This window comes from Rhinoderma darwinii, chromosome 9 (genome assembly GCF_050947455.1).
Source record: "Rhinoderma darwinii isolate aRhiDar2 chromosome 9, aRhiDar2.hap1, whole genome shotgun sequence".
In the NCBI taxonomy this organism is placed as follows: domain Eukaryota; kingdom Metazoa; phylum Chordata; class Amphibia; order Anura; family Rhinodermatidae; genus Rhinoderma; species Rhinoderma darwinii.
This window is the reverse complement of record NC_134695.1, coordinates 41,359,615-41,380,375: the sequence shown is the minus strand read 5'-3', so window position 1 is coordinate 41,380,375 and position 20,761 is coordinate 41,359,615. Positions and strand designations below refer to the sequence as shown.

General features: G+C 40.3%; 1 protein-coding gene across 4 annotated transcripts in view; it reads right to left on the bottom strand.

The window, feature by feature from the left end:
* The window catches only part of CHD9 (chromodomain helicase DNA binding protein 9), a 174,241-nt gene that overhangs the window by 31,610 nt on the left and 121,870 nt on the right, over nucleotides 1-20,761 (bottom strand). For all 4 annotated transcript variants that reach the window (XM_075837529.1, XM_075837530.1, XM_075837531.1 and 1 more), the window contains 7 exons: nucleotides 18,393-18,536; nucleotides 15,778-16,033; nucleotides 11,535-11,745; nucleotides 5,530-5,725; nucleotides 2,718-2,885; nucleotides 944-1,123; nucleotides 707-817 (listed from right to left, as the gene is read on the bottom strand). In XM_075837529.1, coding sequence (XP_075693644.1) covers nucleotides 707-817; nucleotides 944-1,123; nucleotides 2,718-2,885; nucleotides 5,530-5,725; nucleotides 11,535-11,745; nucleotides 15,778-16,033; nucleotides 18,393-18,536 — 1,266 coding nt within the window. The remainder of the gene's footprint in view (nucleotides 1-706; nucleotides 818-943; nucleotides 1,124-2,717; nucleotides 2,886-5,529; nucleotides 5,726-11,534; nucleotides 11,746-15,777; nucleotides 16,034-18,392; nucleotides 18,537-20,761) is intronic.

Here is a 20,761-nt window from a genome sequence, read left to right as displayed (position 1 = left end):
CCCGCCACCAGAATTACAATTACAAAACCATGGACCTTAATATGCAGTCGACCCCCCCCCACCCCCATCTTTACTGCAAATACAGTATCTACTGTACAAAGAAGGCTTGCCACTAGATTTTGGATCAAAATTTCAAGGATTTGCCTCCATTCAGTCACAACACCAATAGTAAAGTCGAGCACTGATGATGAACAATAGGGCCTGGTTTCCAGTCAACAGTCCAATATAAACTAAAGGGGTAGTCAGTGGTCCATGTCCACCCGTTGAATTCGTCCGCACCAACACTCATTTTCATGGACCTTGCTTTGTGTACAGGGAGTGTAGCTTTACTCAGTGACTGACTATATTTGAGGACGGGGGATGCTGCTTTCCAAACTCATAACCCCAGAGTTAACAGGGATTTAAATCTTTTCCCAAAAAACTATACATCAGTGTGTCTGTCTCCTCCAGGTAGAGGAGAGTGCTTCATGTGATAGATTCACTGAAACTAAGGGACCGAGCTTTACATTCGCTGCTATGCATAAGGCCACGGAAACATTCTCCTGACATCGGCCAAGACTAGATTTGCCTGTTAGATTTGGAGAGTCACCATTCCAGACAAGGGCTTCCACTGCTTACTTGGTATAATGTATGGTGATCTCAGGCTTGTGTGCGGCAACTGAACTGCTATAGTCCAGAACATAACACGATAAATGGACATACTTACTCTGCCACTCACGGAGTCTAAGTCAATTTCTGCCTTTTTAGCCCATTTCTGCCAGAAGTTCGGATCATCCAATGAGATGTCAGTTCTGTTGCCAGAAGCCACAAAACTAGCCTGATAAAAAGTAAACCAGATCTTAGCGTCTCGGATATTTGCAGGTCTATGTGAGGCATGTATAATTTACTGTAATATAATGACAATGCAAGGCGTATTATTAGAACCTGCACCGATCTGTTATACCTTGGCAAACGTCGACCCTCTTCCTTCAGACTCTATAGTAATGGTCTTTGTCCTCCTCTGAAGGATTTGGTCAATGTCTTCCTCACAAAACTTTGATCCTTCATCCTCCTCATCCATGATGGCTCCATAGGCCCCCCGTCTGAGAAGATCTTCTATCTCTTTCTTTGAGAGCTGCTGAATCTGTCCAGGCAGGGAAATAATCATACAATAAACGTAATGTATATAGGGGACTGAACATCGCAAAGGCTGCAATATTATAGACTGTAAGCTTGGATGGGACAGACTCTCTACTTACATTTCGACATCATATTTGTAGTAATTATTTGGATTAGGTCATTGCGACTTTACTAACTGTAATTTGTTGTTTTGTAGTGCCATAAAAGATGATGGCCCTATATAAATAATAGTGTGAAATGTTGAGATGGATGGGCGATAGGCCTCCTACCTGTGGCCAATGGATAACACTGATAAACACGATAATTCCTTATGAGAAAATGGTATATACTCAGAGGCTGTTCCCACAAATTCCAGAAAATTTGGAATGCATCCCCTCTGGCCCGGTTGTCCCCAAGATCACTGAGAGCGGGGCCTTTCCTTTGTTGTTCAGGGTTTCTGAAATGTCCAGTGTTTGGATGTGTGGGGGGGCCCCCCATTGCTGTACATGGCTGTTACTGAGATGTATTGCTGATTTTGTGTCCCATATCCGGTGATCTACTTATACTCGAGATGTGATGATATGTTGTTAAGTGCGAAACTCACACGTGCAGAAGTTCAGTTACGTTTTTTTGCACTTTACAATTATGTGGGAACGAGTGTTGCTTCCGGTGTGACCGGACGCTCAGTCTCTTATCTCTCCACTGTATTCTATTCAGTATATGTACACATGATGTGATGCCATTATTTCTTTATTGATATACTAACTGTATTGTGCTTATTGTTCAATAAAACGAGTTTAAAAAAAATAAATAAATATAATGCAGGGGGATGGTGTGAGGGTAGGGAACTGTTGGGAAGTTCGATGTCATTTGGTAAGGTGATACAGTGCTCTCTACAAGTGGGTGGGATGTTATTGTCTCATGTGTTATTTGTTTGTATACTCCAAAAACTTGTGTTAATAAAAACTATTTGATTTAAAAAAAAAAAAAAATAAATAAAAATGTTGCACCATATAGAATAACAACATGGCAGTAGAATATGTATGTGTATATTCCTGACCGCTCACTAAAGCTGTATGATGAGGCCTAAAAAATACAGACACTGTAGGGTGATTACATACAAACCAGTGTGAAAAGGTACGGTGCTGGTCGAACACATTCACATTATATGCTCAAATTGAATATTTCTCTTTATCAGACAAATGAGTCTTAAAGGGGTTGTCCAGGTTGGGGGATATTTTTTACACTGGTGACCTATCAACAGGATAGGTCATCAGTCTATGATCGGTGGGGGTCTGACCACTGTATAGCAGCCGTACTGGGTTACTGCAGCTCTGTTCCTATTCACTTGAATCGGAGCAGAACTACAATACTGCAGTTCGTCCGCCCTCGCCTTCTTTTTCCGACCCTACATAGATTCTGGTCCCCGAAACAGCTGATCGGTGCGGGGTCCGGGTGTAAGACCCCCACCTATCATGCACTGATGGACTATCCTGTGGATAGGTCATTTGTTAGATCAGGTACCCCATTAATCTGGGACATTTCTATTAGACATCCATTATTTTCACCTGGTAATTTGATCACTTTAATAGAGGTGGATACAAAAATGTGCCCCTCACCCCTCCAACGCTGTTTTCTCTTCCACTCATACTCTGTAGAACAGCTTTGTCTAAACCCAACTTGAGGCTCGCTCGGTCAAACATCTCTCGCTCATAGGAATTCCTTGTTATTAAACGATAGACCTTCACAGCTTTGTTCTGACCAATTCGATGACATCGGGCTTGAGCCTATGAAAGAAATATGATGAACCACTACTGATACTGTATAATTGTTATAATAATTAGACTGCCATCAGACACAATGTATTCACAAGTATTAACAGAACTTTACATTTATTTTTCTTAAAGAAGCGTCTATTGACGGGAACAGGCGTCCACTGGATTGTCCCACGGATATCAACCACAATGTCAGGCATTGCTGCAACTACCAAGCAGATACCACCTAACCGCAGGAAAACCTGCAATGTGAGAAGGGGCCTGTCCGATCTGAACAACCTCTTTAAAGATTTAAAAGCCAATTTAACCCCTTTAACCCAGTCATTTTTTAGATTTTCATTTTCGTTTTTTTCCTCCCCATCTTCCAAAAGCCGTAACTTTTTTATTTTTCTGTTAATATAGCCAGATGAGGGCTTGATTTTTGCGGGACGAGTTGTAGTTTTTCACAGAACCATATAATGTACTAGGAAATTATTTGTGGGGAGAAATGGGAAAAAAACAGCAATTCCTCCATGGTCTTTTAGGCTTCATTTTTATGGCGTTCACCATGCAATTAAAAAGACATGATGACTTTATTCTGCGTGGCCGTATAATTATGGCGATACCAAATTAATATAGGTTTTTTTATATGTTTTATCACTTTCTGTGCAGCAGGGAATTCCGGGCGAAAAAGCGCATCAAACTGTGGTGCAGTTTTTCGCCCGGTATGTCCGCTGCGAAAAACTGCTAGCAGGCCGGCCTCCTGAGATGATGTTTTATCCCATGTGACCACTGCTACAGCCTGTGATTGGCTGCAGAGGTCACATGGCATGAAACGTCGTCCCAGGAGGCCGTGCTGGAGGGAGGAACACAGACTTCTGGGTAAGTATGAGATTGCGGTTTCACTGTGAACTCGCTGCAAAAAAAGCAACAACTGCTATTTGTTGCGGGTTTTACCTCCCCATTGAATTCAACGGGGAAAACCGGCAACAAATAAACAGCGTTTGCGGAAATATAATTGACATGCTGCGGAATAGAACTCCGCTTTTTCCACTCAGTATTTCCGCAGCGTGTGGATGAGATTTGTTTTATCTCATCCACTTTGCTGCTACTGTATTTGCTGCGGATTTTCCCGCAATGAATTCCGTTGCGGAAAAACCGCAGTATTTACGCAATGTGTGAAATGACCCTTACAGAAAAAAATAATCTGTGTCATATTCTGAGAACCATAACTTTATTTTTATGTTGCGGTTTGCTCCACATCTAATAGACCAAGATCTTGAATAAAAGAAGTTTATTGCTACAGTCGGTGAGAGCCTCGATTTTTTCTACTTCTTGAAGATTCAAGTTATTGAGCTGTACTATTCGATGAGCACCGTGAGCAAGTGTAATATCCGTCTCCATATATGTATATATTGCCTGTGGTAACTCCTCTCCTTGAATCATTTTTATGTTGATTGAGCAGTGTGAGAGCTTGTTTTTTCGTAGAAAGCTGTCGTTTTTATTTTTTTTACCATTTTGGGGTACATGCAAGTTTTTTTATGACTTTTTATTGCATTTTTTATGGGAGACGAGGTAACCAAAAAACAGTTATTCTGGCATTTAATTTTCTCTCCACGGCATTCACCGTGCGAGTTAAATTATACTATATTGTAATAGCTCAGACTTTTATGGATGCGGTGATACCAATTATGTTTATTATTTTATTTTTATGCTTTAGGGGGAAAAAGTTTTTGGCCTTTTTTTAAACTCTCAATATTTTTTTTGTACATAAAAAAAAAACAACAAAAAAACAGCTTTAGTTTTACTATTTTATTTTTTTTTTAAATCAGTCCCCCTAGGACTTGGACCAGCGATTGATTCGTTTGCATGATATACTACAATACTAATGTAATGCAGTATATTGCTATACCGACAGTCTCCCATGAAGGCAGGGCTTCATAGGAGTACAAAGCTGGCAAACCTGGGGGCCTTCAATAGGCCATAACCATTATCAGCACCCCCCGCGATTGTGGGGGGGAGGGAGCGAGATGGGCTGTCAGAAGGTCTCGGTCGATCCTGCTTGTTACAGTGAAGTGTCGGATGTAACATACAGCCGACACCCGCGTTGTATGAAGCTAAGCTTATGAGCCCACTCCATACTTCCCCTATCCAGCTTTGATGTATGTATACGTCAGGAAGGGGTTAAAATGAGCCTTTTGTTATGCCAATCATTGAATAAATAAGGCCTATGAGCTACATGTTGACAGTCTCTTATTTATACAGGAGATGCTGTTGTATGGCAGCACAAGCCTGTTCATTTAGGTTGGCCCATCCCTAATCTTTAGGACCGTTGCAATGCACCTAAAGGAGTGTTCCCTCCATAAAACATTTATGGCATACCGATGGGATATGCAATAAATATTTGATTAGTAAGGATCTGACCTGATCAGAAAAGGGGGTTGTGTTTCCTGGCAGAGGTGAGGAGGCTGCGTATGAACTGGCACTCTCCATTATTCTCTATGGGAAATATAGAAACAGCTGAGTGAGCGGACTCTGCTGTTTTCCCTTAAGGACCATTATGGCCATTTTTTGGACGCAACAAACGCTGTATGCCAACATTGCATCCCAATTGGTGATGTCAGCATGTAGCCCAGGCCCAATGACACTTTCCAATAATGCCAGAGCAACTACTAACCTGGAGGTCATTCTGTGGATTCCAGTCAGAGTCAAATATGATACAGGTGTCAGCAGCCGTCAAATTTATCCCCAGGCCTCCTGCTCGGGTGCAAAGGAGGAACACAAACCGATCAGAATCTGGTTTACTGAAGCGATCAATGGCTGCTTGCCGGAGATTTCCTCGGACTCGACCATCAATGCGTTCATAGAGGTATCTGAGAAGGAATGAAGTACAGGGACCAGGGTAGGTAAAGAGTGAGTGCATATCTGTTTTGGACAGTGACATAGCAATCTATATTAAGACGCTGACGTTCACAGCAACCAATCACTTCAACAATGAAGACGGCAAGTGAGTAGTTGCCATAAGCGTCAATATAGTTTTTAACCTTCATCATTTGTTACACATGCCAGTCTAAGTGTTAGGCCTGGTTTACACGAGCGTGTGCGTTTTGCACACGCAAAAGGCACTTAACAGCTCCGTGTGTCATCAGCGTATGATGTGCGGCTGCGAGATTTTCTCGCAGCCGCCATCATTATGACACTCCGTTTGGATGTTTGTAAACAGAAAAGCACGTGGTGCTTTTCTGTTTACATTCAGAGTTTGACAGCTGTTGCGCGAATCACGTGCGTCCCACGGAAGTGCTTCCGTGTGACTTGCAGGATTTTCACGCACCCATTGACTTCAATGGGTGCGTGAAGCGCGAACAGCGCACAAATATAGGACGTCGTGAGTTTTTTTCAGCGGATTCACGCTGAGCAAAACTCACGGACTGTCTGCATGCCCCCATAGACTTACATAGGTCCGTACGACACGCGTGAAAAGCACGCGCGTCGCACGGACGTATATCAAGCTCGTGTAAACGAGGCCTTATTTATACACATGATAACACAATAGTCTAAAAGCGGCCCATAAATATTGCGTGGCACTGACTTCTGCAGAATCTGCAAGATTTTTCTCATCTGTTGTTACTGTACCCCTGGGAGATAAGTGGCACCAGTGGTGTCTGGCAGCTACTTATCTCTTCGGCTCTGTTTAAATTACTCTTGAACACCATTTGTAAATGGAACAAAATTCTGTGCCATTTAGTTTCTTAATATATCATTTATAGTGATCGGAGAACCATTATTCCTGATACAGAGACTCAAATTAGAGTTAAAGGGCACCTGTCACATTGACCATGGTTTTATCTGCCAGCAGCATGCTATAGAGTAGGAGGAGCAGAGTATTGGTATGATGGCTGTTTTTTTTAAGGGATGAGCTGTAGTTATGATTGGTACCATTTTGGGGTACATGCGACTTTTTATCCTATTTTTTGTGAGGCAAGGTGACCAAAAAACAGCAATTCTGTCATAGTTTTTTAGTTGTTTTTATACAGTCACCATGTATTATAAATTACATGTTAAGTTTACTCTGCGGGTCAGTACGATTCCGGCGATACCTAATTTATAGCACTTTTTTATGTTTTACAACCTTTTGCACAATACATTTTTAAAAAGAATGTATTTTTTCTGTCGCCATGTTGTGCGAACCATAACCTTGAATTTTTTTTGTCGACGGAGCTGTATTAGGGCTTGTTTTTTGCGATACGCGCTATCGTTTTCATAGGTACCATTTTTGCATACATGCGACTTTTTGATCACTTTTTATCCCAATTTTTGTAGGCCAAAGTAACCAAAAAACAGAAATTCTTACATTGTTTTTTACGCCGTTCACCGCGTGGAATAAATGACATAATATTTTTTATAGTTCAGGCCTTTACGGTCATGGTGATACTACATATGTATGGTTAATATATATATATTTTTTAATAATAATAATAAAAGGACTTGAGGGAAAAGGGTGATTGTGTTTTATGTTATTACTTGAAACTTTTATTATATTTTTTACAACTTTTTTTTCACATATTTTTAGTCCCTCTAGGGGACTTGAAGGTCCAAGGGTCTGATTTTTTTCCCGAATACATTTCACTACCTATGCAGTGCAATGTGTTAGATCTGTCAGTCATTTACGGACAGCAAGCCGATTAGGCTTCGCCTCCGAGGAGGGGCTAAATCGGCTTCCGTAATGGACCATAGTAGTCGGCAGCCTTGTGATCGCATTTAGGGCTGCCGATTTGCTGCCAACCTTTAAAATGCAGCATTTTCTTTTGATCGCTGCATCTAAGGGGTTAATGGCAGGGATCAGAGCTAGCTCCGGTTCCTGCCGTTACAGGTGGATGTGAGCTGTAACATACAGCCAACATCCACCGCGGATGACGCCGGCTCAGCTCCTGAGCCGGCGCCATCTTGCCATCGGCTACGGAAGCCTTTCAGGCCCCACCTCCGGACGGGGCCTGGAAGGCTTCCATACCAGGCACACCGGGATGCCAGTATTAGGCCTCTGGTTGAAATTGCTGTGGTGCCGATGAGCTGCAAACTCCCTTAAATGCAGCGATCGCTTTTGACCGCTGGATTTAAGGGGTTAATGGTGGGGATCGGAGCAAATTTCGGTCTCCGTCATTACAGCAGGGTGTCAGCTGTAACATACAGCTGACACCCTGGGATGATAGCACAGACTGAGCGTAAGTATACGCAAATTGCCTGAAGCATTGGCTTTTCATGACGTATACTTACGACAAATGTCACGAAGGGGTTAACACTATGGTACATTTGGAGCTCCAATTGCTGTAAAGATATATTAACAAATCAGCACAGAATATGGTGCCTAAAAAATGACATGGTGTTAACAGGTGGGCATTCACTTGATGTCTGCTGTACGTGGACCACTCTATATTATCAGCGTGAGGAAAGCAAAAGGGGTTTACAAAACAGTAACCGTGTGTCACACCCTATTATAAGAATATAAAGAATTACTTATTGCTTGATTAAACCAGAATAAGCTCTCTGACTTACTTATAGAAAAGCGGGTGTTGTACAATTAGTAATACAAGACTTGTTCGTTAGGCCTAGAAAAAGAAAGCATTTGTACTGGACCCCCAGAAAAAGCAAAGGCCGCTGCCCTGTAAAAGCATTTGCACTTCATAACTGATCACCAAACCTCCATACCAAATGCCATTCTATGTGATCATATAATGGTGTATATATACCATACCATATAATGAGCACTATCCTATAAGTGAATTATAAAAAATAATAGAGACAATAGTGGGTGAAGACTGTGAGGAGGTTGAAACCTTGTGGGTGGAACTAGAAAGGGAGGTAAACACTGAAAAAATTACTTTTGGTGTAATCTATAGACCCCCCAATATAACTGAGGAGATGGAAGGTCAGATATATAAACAGATGGAGCGGGCTGCACAGGCGGGTACTGTAGTGATAATGGGAGATTTTAATTACCGGGATATTAATTGGTGTCATGGTTCGGCTTCAACTGCAAAGGGGAGACATTTCCTCAACCTGTTGCAGGAAAATTTTATGGGCCAGTTTGTGGAAGACCTGACTAGAGGTGAAGCTCTGTTGGATCTGGTAATTTCTAATAATGCAGATCTTGTTGGGAATGTCAATGTTCGTGAAAACCTCGGTAACAGTGATCATAATATAGTTACATTTTACCTATACTGTAAAAAACAAACGCAGGCTGGGAGGGCAAAAACATTTAATTTTAAGAAAGCCAATTTCCCCAGGATGAGGGCTGCAATTCAGGATATAGACTGGGAAGAACTAATGTCAAATAATGGAACAAATGATAAATGGGAGATTTTCAAATCTACTTTGAGTTATTATAGTGCAAAATTTATTCCTACAGGTAATAAGTATAAACGACTCAAATTAAACCCCACATGGCTTACACCTTCTGTGAAAGGGGCAATACATGACAAAAAAAGGGCATTTAAAAAATACAAATCTGAGGGTACAGCTGTAGCCTTTGTAAAATATAAAGAGCTTAATAAAATCTGTAAAAATGTAATAAAATTAGCAAAAATACAAAATGAAAGGCAGGTGGCCAAGGATAGTAAAACAAATCCTAAAAAATTCTTCAAGCATATAAATGCAAAAAAGCCAAGGTCTGAACATGTAGGACCCCTAGATAATGGTAATGGGGAGTTGATCACAGGGGATCAGGAGAAGGCAGAGTTACTAAATGGGTTCTTTAGCTCTGTATATACAACAGAAGAAAGAGCAGCTGATGTAGCCGGTGCCAGTGCTGTTAATATATCAGTTGATCTACTGAATTGGATGAATGTAGAGATGGTCCAAGCTAAATTAAATAAAATAAATGTGCACAAGGCTCCGGGACCAGATGGGTTACACCCTAGAATTCTTAAAGAGCTTAGTTCAGTTATTTCTGTCCCCCTTTTCATAATATTCAGAGAATCTCTAGTGACTGGTATAGTGCCAAGGGACTGGCGCAGGGCAAATGTGGTGCCTATTTTCAAAAATGGCTCTAGGTCTTCCCCGGGTAATTATAGACCAGTAAGCTTAACATCCATCGTGGGGAAAATGTTTGAGGGGCTATTGAGGGACTATATACAGGATTATGTGACAATAAATAGCATTATAAGTGACAGCCAGCACGGTATTACTAAGGACAGAAGTTGTCAAACTAACCTAATCTGTTTTTATGAAGAGGTAAGCAGAAGTCTAGACAGAGGGGCCGCTGTGGATTTAGTGTTTTTGGACTTTGCAAAGGCATTTGACACTGTCCCCCATAGACGCCTAATGGGTAAATTAAGGACTATAGGTTTAGAAAATATAGTTTGTAATTGGATTGAGAATTGGCTCAAGGACCGTATCCAGAGAGTTGTGGTCAATGATTCCTACTCTGAATGGTCCCCGGTTATAAGTGGTGTACCCCAGGGTTCAGTGCTGGGACCACTATTATTCAACTTATTTATTAATGATATAGAGGAAGGGATTAATAGCACTATTTCTATTTTTGCAGATGACACCAAGCTATGTAATATAGTTCAGACTATGGAAGATGTTCATGAATTACAGGCAGATTTAAACAAACTAAGTGTTTGGGCGTCCACTTGGCAAATGAAGTTTAATGTAGATAAATGTAAAGTTATGCATCTTGGTACCAACAACCTGCATGCATCATATGTCCTAGGGGGCGCTACACTGGCGGATTCACTTGTTGAGAAGGATCTGGGTGTACTTGTAAATCATAAACTCAATAACAGCATGCAGTGTCAATCAGCTGCTTCAAAGGCCAGCAGGATATTGTCGTGTATTAAAAGAGGCATGGACTCGCGGGACAGGGATGTAATAATGCCACTTTACAAAGCATTAGTGAGGCCTCATCTAGAATATGCAGTTCAGTTCTGGGCTCCAGTTCATAGAAAGGATGCCCTGGAGTTGGAAAAAATACAAAGAAGAGCAACGAAGCTAATAAGGGGCATGGAGAATTTAAGTTATGAGGAAAGATTGAAAGAATTAAACCTATTTAGCCTTGAAAAAAGAAGACTAAGGGGGGACATGATTAACTTATATAAATATATTAATGGCACATACAAAAAATATGGTGAAATCCTGTTCCTTGTAAAACCCCCTCAAAAAACAAGGGGGCACTCCCTCCGTCTGGAGAAAAAAAGGTTCAAGCTGCAGAGGCGACAAGGCTTCTTTACAGTGAGAACTGTGAATTTATGGAATAGCCTACCGCAGGAGCTGGTCACAGCAGGGACAGTAGATGGCTTTAAAAAAGGGTTAGATAATTTCCTAGAACAAAAAAATATTAGCTCCTATGTGTAGAAATTTTTCCTTCCCTTTTCCCTTCCCTTGGTTGAACTTGATGGACATGTGTCTTTTTTCAGCCGTACTAACTATGTAACTATGTAACTATGTAACTATGTCATTCTGTGTTACTGATCTGTCAGTACCTTCTGTATTTCTGTCATGAACTTTGTGCAGCAACAATATCAGGCTGGACAGAGCAAAACGGTCCCTCACAGAAAGGAGAGTGAAACCGTGCATTGAATTGTGGCTATATATATATATATATATATATATATATATATATATAAAATTTGTGACTCCGGTTACGTGAGAATACTGTGACGGGAATAATATGCATGTCCTCACCTCTTGTGCATAAGATAGTCCTCTAATATGTCCAGACAACGCACCATCTGGGAGAAAATGAGCACCTTGTGACCTCCAGCTTTCATTTTTGGCAGTAGCTTATCAAGGAGTACCAGCTTCCCAGCAGACTGGATCATGGCCTGGAGATAGAAATCCGCTGCCATTGGCTTGTGTGTTTCTCTGAACTCTCCAAGGATCTTCTCTTCAGCCCCTGCAAGATCATTTAATCTATAAACTTTAATGCTGCACCTAAAGATTTCTACCAATCAAAAGAACTAAAATGTACTCTATATAAAAAGATGTAATGCCAACATACAAGAACTTTACTACAATCAGAATTATTTGCCAATAATTACTGTTCACCAATATGGAGCCTAAGTCACTACAGGTTTAGTGTCCATGCAGAGCATGCCCAGCTGTATTGCATTCTGTGTGATGCAGAATTTACAATAGGCCCTGTACAGTACTCTGAAGTAGAAAAAGTCACATTGACTAAAATACAGAACTGCAGAATATAAACATCTATTGATGTAGACTGTACAACCCTAAAGTTAGCCTGGGACCACTGTATGAGCTGCTATGAAAGAATGACTTCCACTCTGGAGAACTTGGACCGGCCATGTATTACATGGTCACCGCACCTATCTCCAGAACGGGGCCCCCTAAACCCTGTTCAACTGCTCTGTATTGCGGCTGAATGAGGTGAATTCCGACCATAAAAATGCTGTTTCCGTAACTCCCATAGTAGTGAATGGCAGTTACGGAAGCAGCGTAGAATGCGAGCAACGCTGTCTACGTAACTCACGACCATATAACCTTTTTCATGGCTGGAATTCACCTCATTCAGCCGCATCACAGAGCGGCTAAATGGGGTTTAGGGGGCCCCGTTCTGGAGATAGGTGGGACCCGCATCTATCTGACATTTAGGACATATCCTGTGGGTATGTCAGAAATGTCCTTCATGGCAAAACCTAACTTTTTTGGTGACTTTTCAGAATAAGCTGTTATATGTGTGTACATGAGGAATAACACTATTTCTGGCCATTATTTGACTTGTATTCTGCATTATTTAGCAGTTTTCCTCCTGCAGGCTCGATTTCTAAATCTCAGTTGTCTCAAAGCTAGAGGGCGGAGCCTAACTGCTATCAGGTCTTCTTTACACTGCTCTCCTATCTCATATATAGAAGCTGCAGCAGCATGGAGGAGATTATACAGCAGTAATGAGCAGTGTAGCTGGGAATCCAGCACTGGGTTGACCGAAATATTACCAGCAGCCTGTGTCATTCTCACTCTGCTCCTGCTCCACCCTCCCCTCTCCCCTCTCCATAGACTTGTATGCAGCATGTCTGTGTTTGACTCGCTCTCCCTCTCTGCTCTCCCCACCTGTTCCCTCTCTCTTTTCTATAGACTTGTATAGGCAGGCAGTGAAAAGAGACACCCCCAACTTCTGCAGTCCCTCAATGCTGCTTTGTAACTAGGGACGGTCTTTGCTTGACAACAGGAGGTGGACAGCAGATTACAGAAAGGGAGACACCTAGTAGCAGTAACTTCACACAGAATTTGCATGGATAAAACAACAACATTTTAACAGTAAGTAAATTACAAACTTGATCTATATCAAGCATACTATTAGATTAGCATAAGTTGTTTGAAATGTTAACGTCCATTTAATCATTGTATAAGGAAAAATTCTACAAATTTCTTGTCAATTGATTTCTAATCCCCCACATTTCCATGATCCCTGCTGTCAGAATCTGGTTAACATCCAGAGGCTGGGGACCCATAACAAAGCTGCTTTCACACATGCGTATTTTTCATCAATGTTACATCCACTTTTTTTCTGTCCATAAATTAGCTAATGTTAATCTATGGGGCTATTCATGTGGGCCTATAAAATGTGTGTGTATTTTAAAAACACAGCATGCACTACCTTCATCTGTTTTGCAGATGGGAAAAGCCCCATTAAAGTCTATGGACAGTGCATCCATATTTGGTCCGTGTGCATCAATAGGTCATCGGTATTGCATCCGTCTTATGTAATTCTCTTATCTCCCTACAAGACAGCCCCAGCTTATCAGTATTGCGGATCCATATTACGGACTTTTACCAATAGACTTATGTAAAATGATTCCTTTTACAGATGAGAGTTTGCTACAATTTTATTTACTTGTACACTGATACATTGTAGCGAACGATCCGGTAAGAAAAAAGATTTGCTCTGAAGAAAAACACACACATACAATAGTCCTTCTCAATAAATTAGAATATCATCAAAAAGTTTATTTATTTCAGTAATTCAACTCAAAAAGTGAAACTCATTATATAGATTCATTACACACAGAGTGATCTATTTCCAGCATTTTTTTCCTTTTAATTATGATGATTATGGGAACAGGTAATGAAAACTTTAGTCTCTCAGAAAATTATAATATTATATTTGCCCAATTTCAATAAATGATTTTTAATAAGGAAATGTTGGCCTACTGAAAAGTATGTACGGTATATGCCCTCAATACTTGGTCGGGGCTGAATTACTGCATCAATGCGGCGTGGCATGGAGGCGATCAGCCTGTGGCACTGCTGAGGTGTTATGGAAGCCCAGGTTGCTTTGATAGCGGCCTTCAGCTCGCCTGCATTGTTGGGTTTGGTGTCTCTCATCTTCCTCTTGACAATACCCCAGAGATTCTTTATGGGGTTTAGGTCAGGCGAGTTTGATGGCCAATCAAGCGCAGTGATACTGTGGTTATTACACCAGGTATTGGTACATTTGGCAGTGTGGGCAGGTGCCAAGTCCTGCTGGAAAATTAAATCAGCATCTCCATAAAGCTTGTCAGCAGAGGGAAGTATGAAGTGCTGGAAAATTTCCTGGTAGACGCTGCGCTTACTTATAACAGAGTGGACCAACACCAGCAGATGATATGGCTCCCCAAACCATCACGGACTATGGAAACTTCACACTGGACCGCGCAAGCAACTTGGATTGATGCCTTGGATGAAATGCAAAATGTACTTTCATCTGAAAACAGGAGTTTGGACACTGAGCAACACACCAGTCCCTTTAAAGGCTTAGGAAACCTTTGCAGCTGTTTTGTGTTGATTAGCGGATTAGAGTGTCACATCATGAGTCTACAATCTTCAACTTTTACCCAATATTCTAATTTTCTGAGAGACTAAATTTTGGGTTTTCATTAACTGTTACCATAATCATCAACATTAAAACAAAAAAATGCTGGAAATACATCACTCTGTGTAATGAGTCTATATAATATATGAATTTCACTTTTTGAATTTTATTACCGAAATAAATTAACTTATTGATGATATTCAAATTCATTGAGACGGACTAGTATGTATGTATGTATATATATGTATATATATGTGTATGTATATATATATATATATATATCTATATATATATATATATATATATAGATATAGTGAATTAATAGGGGTCTCATCTCATAAAGTGATTGCATATCACCAAGATATGCCACCACTTTCTGATCAGTGGGGGTCCAACTGCCAGAGCCCCACCGATCGTAGGAATAAGGGGGCTGCAGCACTGTTTTAATACGGCATTCCCTTCACAGTTTTTTACTGCACTGGAAGCTGCAGCAAAACCCTATTAACTTTAGTGGAGGGTCTACCCATCTTATAAAGGGATTGCATATCACTAGGATATGACATCACTTTATAAGATGGAAAAAAAAAAAAAAAGATTCACCTTGAAGCAGAAAATCCCTTTTATACAATTATGCCCCCGTATAGTACAGTTATTCAAGTTATCTTAAAAACCCTGCACTGATGGCTTAGGCTTCGTTCACATCTGCGGCAGGGTTCCATTCTGACGTTCCGTCGGAGCTTTCCGTCACAACGAAACCCTGACTGAAACGAACGGAAACCATAGGTTTACATTTGCATCACCATTGATTGATCCGCTGCAAATGGTTTCCGTTTGTCACTTTTGTGCAAGGGTTCTGACGTTTTGACGGAATGAATACCGTAGTCGACTGCGCTATTCATTCCGTCAAAACAACGGAACCCTTGCACAACTGAGACAAATAGAAACCATTTGCACCGGATCCGTCACCATTGAAATCTATTTTGATGCAAACGGAAACCTATGGTTTCCGTTTGTTTCAGTCAGGGCTCCGTTCTGATTGAAAGCTCAGACGGAACGCCAGAACAGAACCCGAACGCAGATGTGAACGGAGCCTAATTTAGTCCACAAGGTCGGTCTTACCTTTGATGAGATAAGGGTGGTTACAGCACTTGCGTAGCTCCATCATGGTGTTTACAAGGTTGGGGACATTTGCTTGACCAGCCCCTTTTGATAAAAAGGCAAAGTTCTTTTCCAAGATGGCTCTATAATATTTCTTCTGCATGTTGGTCAGCTCTACTTCTATGATAGTTTCTTCTTTAGGAGCTAGTTTTTTTTCCACATCTTCTTTAAGTCGTCGAAGCATCATTGGCTTAAGAATAGCTTGCAGTTTTTGGACCTAAATGAAAAGCAACAGAAATAGCACAGGAATGTAAAAGATACCCAGAAATAAAACGGTTTATTCCAGTGTCACATTTTGTCATCACTTTGCTGGTATAACATGTATCATGCATTTTGCAGGAAATACTTCATCTTGATCTTCTTCTTTGAACTACATAATCGAAGACACAGATATGCATCAGCCTCGATTGGCTACATCTTTACATGTAGATGCTGACACATTACAGAATTTTAGGCCCAGATCTCACAGGTTTTTTTGGTGCAGATTTTGACGTGGAAACTGCGCCAAAAAAGTCTGAAATTGATCCCTAATGATTTCAATGGGAGGCTGAGGCATTTTTTGTCCCGGGCGGACTTTAGCTGCTCACAGGAAACACAAGCGGCATGTCCATACTTACCACGATTCCACCTCTGACCTCCAATGGAAATCAACGGAAGGCAGAAAAAAAACCTTTTTTCTCTGCCTTTTTTGCCTGCGGTCAATGGCAGAAACTGCGGCAAAAAAGCGCAGGCTGGACAAAATCGGTCTCAAAATTCCTGAAGAAATTTGAGGAAGATTTTTTTCTGCCTGCAAAAAACTTGCGAGTACTAGGCCTTAAAGGGAATGTATTGCCTTATTTTTGTTTTACTGATTAAAAGCTTTTTTTCTTATCCATTTTTATTCTCTAATTGTTTCTTTTCTTTAAAGGATTATGGGACAACCATCTTGCCTGAGCTGCAACTCTGAGTTGTTTAGACATCTGCTTTACAGTAGGGTTTTGGACACAGGAAACCTCTGTCAGAAAATGACCTATTGACTTTTATGGGAGAGTGTTGTGGGCACGCTCTGTGACATGTGCAGAGGTCACTGGGCGGGGAGGGGGAGGAGGTGAGCTGTCCGTGTTATCTGTTTTCTGCATTATAATGGAGGTGTTACATTTAATTGTAAACGTGGTCTGGATTGATAGCAGAGGACTACTGAAAAGTGATAAAATAGGAAGTGTCAGCCTTATGTGAGGCTCAGTGGTCCGTGAGAAAACGGAAATTTCAGGATTGCATTAAATATATATTGTAACACAAAATACAAACAAACATCAAAATGTTTAAAAATGACAGGGCTTTTTGTCAGATTTTCATTTTTTCCTCCCCACATCCAAAACCATAACTTTTTCATTTTTCAGTCAATATAGTCCTATGAGGGCTTGATTTTTGCGGGACGAGTTGTAGTTTGTTGTAGCACCATGTATTGTACCATATAATGCACCAGGAAACGGGGAAAAAAAATATTCGTGGGGTAGAAAATGATAAAAAAAAAAAAACAGCGATTCCTCCATTGTTTTTTTGCACTTTGTTTTTACAGAATTCACTGTGCAATTAAAACAACATTTTAACTTTATTCTGTGGGTCAATACGATTACGGCGATACCAAATAAATATATATATATATATATATAGTTTTTTCTAGATTTTACTACTTTTACATGGAAAAAACTAACTGTGAAAAATAAAATTTATTTTGTGTCGCCAAATTCTGAGAGCCATAGCTTTTTTATTTTTCCGTCAATTAAGCGGTATGAGGGCTTATTTTTGATCACTTTTTATTCCATTTTTTGTGGGAGATGAGGTGAACAAAAAATAGTATTTCTGGCGTTAGCATTTTTTTTCCGGCGTACACCGTGCGAGTTAACTAATGATATATCGTAATAGTTCTGACTTTTACAGATGCGGCGATACCAATTATGTTTATTTCTTTATATTCTTATAATGCTTTAGGAGGAAAAATTATTATTTTTTTGAGCTTTTAGTATTTTTATTTCCCTGATTTTTACTTTTTTTTTATTAGTCCCCCTAGGGGACTTGAACCAGCGATCGTTTGTTCGCTTGCACTATACACCGCAATACAAATGTATTGCAATATATCGTCTTTCTGACAGGCTTCTATTAAGCAGGGCAGGGCTTAATAGGAGCACAAGAATGGCAGACCTGGGGGCCGTCATTAGGTCCCCAGGCTGCCATAGCAACCATCGCCAGCCCGCGATTGCATTGCAGGGGGCACGATGAGCTGCTAGAGGGGGTCGCCCCCCACATTCTAATGATTTAAATGCTGCGGTCACTATTAACCGTAGCATTTAACGGGTTTAAATTTGGTGACCTTATATAAGTGATCTCTGTGGACATTACATGATATATCCATATAGACCTATAAAGCATCACAGAAACATCCTGTATATAAAGATTTCTGTAGATGTAAAACTAAAAATCCCCTCCTGCAGCTCCCATACTGAATTTTTACACAAAAAATATTAGTAAGGGTGAATCAGTACTCTTTTTACTGTACACAAAACAATTAGTATTCAGGAAGTATGAGAATTCAGTACCTGCTCCTCTGTCTTCAGGTCTCCAAATTCTTGCATGAATGTAGACTCCGAGGGAAAGCGCAGCGGCTCCAGGAAATGTAACAGACTGAATAGTTCTTCCACTGTGTTTTGCAGAGGAGTTCCGGTTAGAAGCACTTTGTGTTCCTGTGGGATGGAGAACACTTGTATTATACCACTGTAGCAAGGCCAAATAAATGTATTAAAGAAGTGGTCAGAGAATTGTAAAAATAAAAGTAACTGCAGTAAATGACAAAAAATGAACAATACTTACACAATGCTCCGGGAGTCCCCGCCAAGTCATGCAGTGATGACATCACCTACATCATTCACATGACTGTAGCAGCCAATCACTGGCCTAAGCGGTCTTGGGCTGAACATACAAGGATCATTGCTGAGGCCAGTGATTGGCTGCAGCAGTCATGTGAATGATGTACGTGACGTCATCACTGCACATGACATGGCGGGGGCTTTAACAGATGAGTAACCTTTCTTTTTATTTTATTTTAAAATAAGTGTTGTTGGTAAACTTCCTAAATTTAAAAAAAAAATAATAATAATAATAATAAAAAGCCAAGTTTTAATTAATATAGAATATTTTATTTATTTGTTTTATAGAAAAAGGCCATTATATCCTGCAGACTTCAGAGTACAGTAGAGCACTAACACTGAGCGGTACATTTCACAGCCATTCTCGTGTTCTATTGCCAGAAGAAACAGCATATTTCACACTAGATCTGATTATCTGCCAAACTTGTGTCTATAAAGTGAAAATGTCAGTATCCCTTGTGCCACATAATGAGAGGCTAAAAAAAAAAAAAAAAAAGGAGGACTATATTTAGTGGAACTGTGGGCACAGAATTTGTAAGGCAAGGTAACAACACCTGTTCTAAAAATCAGAACAAGGCTAAGGCTCTGTTCACATTAGTGCCGGTCTCAACGGGCCGATTTAAAGTCAATGGGATGAGTCAGGACCCGTTTCAAAGTTAATACATCAAAGCGATCATGGCTGAAGCCATGAAGCTAATGTGATCAGAGCCTAACATATGCTATCTCATGGACAGCGTTGACTGACCATTCCCAATACTTCAAGTATCTGTGCATGCATGTTCTATTCTTACGGCCTATGGTCATTTAAAGACCACAATAATGCAATCTAAAAAATATTTACAAGAATGATTAAATTTAATTCTCATCAAGCCAAAGGTACCTTAAATGTTAAAAAAAAAAAATAACAGCGCCTGTTGATATCTATAAGACAGCAGTAAGGGCAAATAGGGGCATTGTAAGGAGGTTCAGCCCTTTCTAATGAATATTACTAAAAGTGGCATAGTTACCTCATCTGTACCATATTAACATTTTGAGATTGTAGGAGATACACTAACACACTGATCATACACCTTCCCAGACATTAAAGCCTATGTTCACCTTCGCAACCATATTTTTATTTTATTCTCCCAATGCATCTGAAATTAAAAATGAAGCAACTTTACAAATGGTCTTAATTAAAAATCTCCTACCATTTTGTGTCTACAGCTCCAATGCAGACTTATGCATCTCCATGGTAACAGACTACAAACTAACTCTATGTAGTCTGATCCTGTCTTCATAAAACCGCCCATTTATCTCTTACGTCTGCATAGAAGATGTAGCACAACGATAGGAAATTTTTAATCAAGACTGTTTCTAAAGTTGTAAAATTGGTTCCGAAGGGTTACATAGCCTTCAAAGACTACTCTATCCAAACACAAATTGTACCTTCAATTTGAAATAAAATTTACAAGTCATCAAATTTAACTTATAGAAATAATTTCAATGTAAATCATCACCTTAAGGCCCTTTTTGCATGGGCCAATTATCAGGCGAGAGAGCGGTCATATGAACAATCGTTCCCAATCATTGCCCTGTGTAAACAGGGCAATGATCATCCGATGAACGAGCAAATGTTTGTTCATCGGCAGATTGTATCGTTTGTGCAGCATGAAATATTATCGTTGTCAGCAGCACATTTCCCTGTGTAAACAAAGAGATGTGCTGTCGACATGATAAAAATTTATGGAGACGAGCGATCGGAGTAACTATCGCTCGTCCCCTTGCATTGCTCCTTGAGAAAGGAGAAAAGGAGTGCCGAACAACCAGCTGTCTCGTTGATCGGAGCCCATGTCGGACCGTGTAAGAGGGCCCACTGCAGATCTGTATGTTAAGACTGGTTGCTGTGTATGGGCACAAGCTCACCAGAAAGTCAGAACATGTGGAGCTTATGTCTATTATAGTAAGTACAGAAAATTATAGGCTGTATGAAACCACCAGCCACCAGAAAACGAAAAAAAATAAAATAAAAAAAAACCCACATGTAATGAAGCAAATCAGTC